This window comes from Muntiacus reevesi, chromosome 9 (genome assembly GCF_963930625.1).
Source record: "Muntiacus reevesi chromosome 9, mMunRee1.1, whole genome shotgun sequence".
Taxonomy (NCBI): domain Eukaryota; kingdom Metazoa; phylum Chordata; class Mammalia; order Artiodactyla; family Cervidae; genus Muntiacus; species Muntiacus reevesi.
The window spans coordinates 4,826,443-4,833,992 of record NC_089257.1 but is presented as its reverse complement, the minus strand read 5'-3'; the positions used below and the strand labels follow the sequence as shown (position 1 = coordinate 4,833,992).

The following is a 7,550-nucleotide window of genomic DNA, read 5'->3' as shown; positions in this document are numbered from 1 at the left end:
AAAAATCAACATTGAGTTTTTCTCTCCCCATCTGTCCCTTTCCCATGTATATATCAAGAATCTTCTTTTACTGGATTTATGATAGCCTAAGAAAATAACAGGGATTCTAACATGAACGTCCTATGGAAAAATCAATTTTATACATGCAACATATGTGAGAATTTGGAAAAGCAGCAATAAAACACTGGAGACTAATATACTCTACAATTATTGAACTAGAAGTTTATTGTTTTTATTTCAATTAAGTATTCTGAAACTATGAATGTGAGTATTGAAGCCTTGACGAAGCAATTTAAAAGTTATCAAAATGCTAAATAAATACCAATCTGTTAGTAAATATTCAGCAAATATTATTTTATAGGCCTTTCTTTTACATCAGCGATTTGCAAAATATATTAATTTTCTTTTTCACAATCTAAAACAAGTGTAACCCTTCCTATGTGTATAAATAATCACTTTCTTGGCATCCTGAATATCCTAAGTGACTCTTCTCTTCAACAGATTCCTCATAGCTTTTTTCACTTCTGTGTTTCTCACTGTGTAAATGATAGGATTTAACATGGGACAGAGGATTACAAAGAACACAGTCACCCACTTGTCCACAGGGTAAATGGCCACAGGACGCGTGTAGGTGAATATACAAGGACCAAAAAAGAGAACCACTACTGTAAAGTGGGAGCCACATGTAGAGAAGGCTTTCTGCCGTCCTTCAGAGCCATGGGATTTCAGGGAGTTCAAGATGGCTATGTAGGAGGTGACCAGGATGACAAAAATGAGCAAGCACATGCTCCCGCTGTTGGCCGCCACCACCACTGCCAGCCTGTAGGTGTCGCTGCAGGCAAGCTCCAACAGCGAGAAGAAATCACACATGAAGTGGTCGATGACGTTGGGACCACAGAAGGTCAAGTCCATGGTGAAAAGGATCTGGACTGAGGCATGCAGGACCCCCCCGACCCAGGCCACCACCACCAGGAGCTGGCAGAGCCCCTGCCGCATGACGGCCGTGTAGTGCAGAGGCTTGCAGATGGCCACGTAGCGGTCGTAGGCCATGGCCATGAGGACGATGATCTCTGATCCTCCCAGGAAGTGCTCCAAAAAGATCTGAGTCTGGCAGCCACCCCAGGAGATGGTTCTCCTCTGAAACAGCAAGTCAATGATCATTTTGGGCGTGCTCACAGAGATGAAGGAGGCATCTAATAAGGCCAAGTAAGTGAGAAAGAAGTACATGGGAGCTGAAAGTGTGGGGCTGAGGGAGATGGTGATGACGATGAGCAGGTTGGCCAGCACAGTAAACAGGAAAATGAACAGAAAGACAACAAAAAGTATTTTTTGGAGGTGTGGATTCTGTGTGAGTCCCAAGAGAACAAATTCAGTCACATTGTTAGGAGGCCTGAGGACATCCATTCAGCAAGTAATATCTTCCTGAGCCTGTATTACCTACAAAGAATAAAGAGTGATACTTGTTAATCATGATAGCATTGTGATCTGACTGTCTCAGAATAAAAACAGTGCTATCTCGGCGACTGTGGCGCTTATCCTTGGTAATTTGCCCCAGTTCTCCTTTCAAGTCTTTCTTACTTTTTTCCATGATGTTTTCCATTTCTTCAAACACTCAGAGTTTGTCACCTGTAGCATTTGGTGTTATAATTTACCTAGGACAACATTTGATGTTATAATTTACTGATAAAGCACTGGGCTCTCTCCATGAGATCTGGATTCTCCTAATGGTTTCAACTCTATGTGACTCTACAAAGTCATCTAAGTGCTCCCTACTTCCGCGAATTCCTCTGTGTCTGTGAGGCTAGCAACTGTAATTTTCAGATGTGTCTTTTTTTTTTTCCATTTATTTTTATTTGTTGGAGGCTAACTACTTTACAATATTGTAGTGGTTTTTGTCATACATTGGCATGAATCAGCCACGGATTTACATGCATTCCCCATCCCGATCCCCCCCACCTCCCTCTCCACCCGATCCCTCTGGGTCTTCCCAGTGCGCCAGACGTGTCTTATAAGCTGAGAAGAGCTACACACAAGTCAGAGTTATTTCCCCTTGCATGAAAATTTGCATTTGAAATCTCACATCTGTGGGAAGAAAAAACATGAACAGCAAGTGTCTGTCATAAACAAGGAGTTTAGAGAAATGTACATAAGTCCTTGGTAACAAAAACTCACCAGCACCTACCAGAACACGTTAGCTGTTCAGGTGTGTCTCATCACTGTCCCCACCATAGTGGCTGCAATATATCCACAGTGTCTGAAACCTATTAGGTGGTGAGTGTCTGACACTGAATTGCCCTTCTCCAAGGATCAGCATATGCCTCCTTCCCCAAACCATAATCTCAGATGAATTCAAGTGATCTTCTCCTCCAGCTCTGCCCACCTATAATCTCTCTACTTTATGAGAAAATTAAATAGACGTCTAAAAGGAAACTGCACACCAGTTTAATAGTTTCTGAGTGAAGAAGCTGATTTAAAGCTCAACACTCAGAAAATTAAGATTATGGCATTTGGTCCCATCACTTCATGGCAAATAGTTGGGGAAACAGTGACAGACTTAATTTTGGGGGGCTCCAAAATCAATGCAGATGGTGACTGCAGCCATGAAATTAAAAGATGCTTGCTCCTTGGAAGAAGGAGCTATGTATGACAAACCTAGACAACATACTAAAAAGCAGAGACATTACTTTGACAACAAAGGTCTGTCTAGTCAAAGCTATGGTTTTTCCAGTAGGCATGTATAGATGTGAGAGTTGGATTATAAAGAAAGCTGAGCACTGATAAATTGATACTTTTGAACTGTGGTGTTGGAGAAGAGTCTAGAGTGTCCCTTGGACTGCAGGGAGATCCAACCAGTCCATCCTAAAGGAAACCAGTCCTGACATTTACTGGAAGGACTGATGCTGAAGTCAAAGCTCCAATACTTTGGCCACTTGATGCGAAGAGCTGACCCATTGGAAAAGACCCTGATGCTGGGAGAGATTGAGAGCAGGAGGAGAAGGGGATGACAGAGGATGAGATGGTTGGATGGCATCACCAACTCAATGGACAAGAGTTTGGGTAAACTCTGGGAGTTGGTGATGGACAGGGAGGCCTGGCCTGCTGCAGTCCATGGGGTGGACATGACTGAGCGACTGAACTGAGCTGAACTGACACTCTCTAAAGTAATTATGGAAATATTTAATTGCCTCTTGGAAAGTTCGTTTTATGAGTCATTTTACTTTCAAGATAATTAGTGTGCTTAATTTAAAAATTATATTCTTCAATATTATGTTCCATGTGTGTGTGTGTCTGTGTGTGTGTGTGCATGCACGTGCATGCACACAAGTGCTCATGCATGCTCAGTCATGTCCAAATCTTTACAATCCCATGGACTGTAGCCCGCCAGGCTCCTACATCCATGGAATTTTCCAAGCAAGAATAATGGAATGGGCTACCATTTCCTGTTCTACATACAATTTAATATAGTCATATTCTGTGAATTTACTGTTTCAGTAGACTTGATAAAAAATATTCTTGCATAGGTATTCAATACATAAGGATCTATCAAGTAAATAAAATACTTATTTTCAAAGTTCTAAAAATAAGAAAAAAATTAATGAGGAGAACAGAAAGAGTTGGCTAGAAAATTTCATCAATGCACTATACATATATATATACCAACGATAGCAAATAGTATTTAGTTAATTTAGTCACTCAGTCAAGTGCAACTCTTCGCAACCCTATGGACTGCAGCACACCACGCCTCCCTGTCCATCCCCAACTCCTGGAATTGACTCAAACTCATGTCCATCGCATTGGTGATGCCATCCAACCATCTCATCCTCTGTCATCCCCTTCTCCTCCTGCCGTCAATATTTCCCAGCATCAGGATCTTTCCCAAGGAGTCATCTCTTCGCATGAGGTGGCCAAAGTATTGGAGCTTCAGCTTCAGCATCAGTCCTTCCAATGAACACTCAGGACTGATTTCCTTTAAGATGGACTGGTTGGATCTCCTTGCACTCCAGGACTCTCAAGACTCTTCTCCAACACCATAGTTAAAAAGCATCAAGTCTTCGGTCCTCAGCTTTCTTTATAATATAAAATCCATTACTTAGTTCCTACTACAAGCTCATTCATTCAAGAACTATTTATTGGATACTTACTATATATATCATGTTGTTGTTGTTGTGTCTGTTGTTCACAAAATGCCATAAATGTGTCATTATCAACTGTTATTAGAGCCTGAAATTCTATTACCAAACGGCAGCAGCACACCCATCTGTGATATGAATGACCTTCCCGCTCCTTCTCATGCTTCCTCCCATCTTTTATAGCGTCCAGTATCCATCACTCCCAGTTACAGGAGGAGTGGGTGCTAAGTTGCTTCAGTCGTGTCTGACGCTTTGAGACCCTGTGGACTGTAGCCTGCCAGGCTCTTCTGTCCATGGGATTCTCCAGGCAAGAATACTGGAGTGGGTTGCCATGCCCTCCTCCAGGGCATCTTCCCCACCCAGGGACTGAACCCATGCTCTCTGGGTCTCCCACAATGACAGCCAGATTCTTTACCTCTAGCGCCACCTGGGAAATCCAGTTACAGGATACTGCATTACTAATAGACTGAGAGAATTGGAGATGTACATTTGTCAAACAGAAGAGAAGCAAATATAATAAAATGGATTTGGCAAAAAGTAACTTCCTCTTTCAAAGATAAATTAATAAAGAACTTTACTTTTAATTATCTAAGATGAAAATTTTATACAAATCTTAAATCAAAGTGCAGCAGCTTCATTGAAATCCCCATTCTGAGGTAAGGTCTCACAACAGATCAAAATAGACTAGAATGCAAATAAAGTAAGAATTAAACATAACGACTATGAAGAAATATAAATTACTTTTTTCCTTTTCTTTGACTCCACAATACTTTTTCAAGGAATAAGCCCTAATGTAAGATATTTTTAAAAGAGAAAGATCACTAGGTATAAATATGTTCAACACAATTATTAAGACCTATGGAAAATTAGAAACAGTGTGGAATATTCAAAAGTGAAGAACAAAATAATTAAAATACAATCACTTTCTTTGAATAATATGTAGTTTTTAACAAAGCTGCATCTAAAATTGTTCATTATCATTGAAAATTTCTGAAGTTGTAATATTAAGTGGGGAAATTTTGGATGCACATTTGAATTGTATAGAAACTCTGTTATTTCATTGTAGCTAATTATATTATTCTTCTAATGAATTTAAATATATATTTATAATATAAAAGACTCCAAAATATTTTTACCTCTAAATTGTTAGTACTGTAGTTGAGTATACCTCACTTGATGCTTTGTGCACTGAAGAAGGATTTAAATCTCAGGTAAGTTTGGATGAGCAGTGATTATATGATCTGCAACATGCATTTAAATATGAGAATCTAAGATTATATAATTTCAAAAAATAATCTCACCTATGAATATGTCTGACATAGCTCCATTGTCAAGTCCCAGGCAGCTGCTAGTTCACAAGGAAAGAAGTGTTAAGTTATAAGATTAAAAATGCCAACTAGCTCAGCTGCAATAAGCGTCTTTGCTGATTTATAAATGGTATCTTTGGATAAGCCTTAAGAACACTACCACATATCCTCTTTTTGGGCAAAGTAGGAAGTATCTTCTCTGTGGCTAATTGACCTCAGGGGTATTTCTCCATCATTAGCAGGTCTTGCCAATAACCCAATTATTTTAAACAAGGCATCATTAGAGAAGAGCTTTTACAATATTCATCTTTAATTTTAAACTTCATCCTTAAGTCTACATGAAAACAAAACATCATCACAAAACAAAAAAGCACCACGATGACCACTTACAAGCTTGCATACTTGATAGTAAATGAGCTTAAAAACAGAGCATGAATTTTTGATACAATATAAATAAAATACTTAGGTGTGTAGCTATCTGATTTTTAGATTTTATCATAATATTTTATTTTTACTGATCTACCAGTCATGGTAATCATCATTTCTATATATTGCTTTCAGGTGCACATTAAATGATTATTATGAACCCTATTATATTATGAACACTTCACGCTAAATAAGGTTTACAGTACTTCTTCAAAATAGTTGTTTCTTGTTCCAGTTCTGGAATTAGACTAACATGATAATAATGAAAATTATTCCATTGTTCAAATATATCCAAATAAGGTAGAATGCACTTGCCATTTAAATTTAATCCTGCAGCATACCTACAGAATATAAAAAATAGGAAATAATACTCACAATTTGTATAAGAAAATGTAAGAAAGGGAGTAAAGACACCATTTACCAAGGGAAAATAAGAAGCCATACTGCTGAATCTTGGGACGGGACACTTATCTTTAAATTATATTTTCTATGACTAAAGTGTCATGAGACTCTTATGCTGCCACCAATTGTGAAGTCCACTATAATTACTTAGTAAAATAAAGCTGACATTAAAATCATTTGGCAAACAAATTCAATTCAGAAATATTTTATGTGAAATCACAGCTACTTCAAGATATTAAAATATGCTTTCTTTAATAAGAAGAAAAATAAATTGTAGATAACTCTAGATTGACCCCAGCGATTGTGATCACTGTGAGCAGAATGTGTCAGGAAGGAAAAGAGTTTAAGAGAACTGAAAACACATGACCAAACCTAATCTGACTGGACACTGCAACATTATGGTTCTGCAATAGTATCTGTGATAGCAGCTGCCAAAACAGTTTCAATGAGGATTGTAACCTGTCTAAAGACCTCTGGGGGATATGAATTTTGCAGAAGTATCATCATGGAATTGTCTTAAACTTGCTCTTTCAACACTGGAATAAAAGAAAGTCAAATCACAGAATTAGCATGTACTGATAGAGTCACCATCCCCAACTTTATGAAAAACTGAAATCCATTCAATCATGGCCCTTTCAATGCCCATCCAGCCTTGACTTGAATAGCTACAGTGCTGGGTAGAGAGATTGTTTGAGAACCCCTAAATCTCTCTAGTCCATTTCCACAAGGTTTTAGAGAAGCAGAAAAGGGAAAGAGAGCAGATTTAGATGTAAAACAGTGAAGATTGTCCATGGAAATAGTTTTCAAACAAGATTTCTGGAGCTATGCCAGGCAGTTTATTTCTATAATACAAATCTAAGGTGATTTATAAATCCTGCAGAGATAGTAACAGATTCTCCACTTGAAAGGCAAACCAGAAAGAAAGCAGAAAAACAAAAAATGTATGGATCATGTCACAGTTGATCAGAAAGTAGTTGAGGTCTGTTTTGATGTTTGATAGTTTTAGGGACTAATTTAACAACAACAAAAAAAAAAAAAAAAAAAAAAAACAAGCATGTATCAAAATGTTCTTATGGGCAGATTCATAAACTTCAATAGGTAGAGAAAATGTTCTCAAGATAGCAAAGCAGTCAAGAGAGAGCTCATGATGTATTAGTCCATCTGAAGGAATTTTCATCCCAGAAAGACATCATCTATGTTGTTTACGAGGCATGAAAAGTTCTGGGAGGTAGGCTATGGTTTCATAACTTTTCCATGTTGCTTCTAATTGAAGTAGAAGCAAAAA

At 38.1% G+C, this 7,550-nt stretch overlaps 1 protein-coding gene across 1 annotated transcript; it reads right to left on the bottom strand.

Moving 5' to 3' along the window:
* Positions 1-477: 477 nt before the first annotated feature.
* On the bottom strand, positions 478-1,404 carry LOC136174313 (olfactory receptor 4C3D-like). Its single transcript, XM_065944382.1, has one exon. It carries the CDS (start codon positions 1,402-1,404, stop codon positions 478-480), a length of 927 nt encoding a protein of 308 aa, XP_065800454.1.
* Between the last annotated feature and the right edge of the window lie 6,146 nt (positions 1,405-7,550).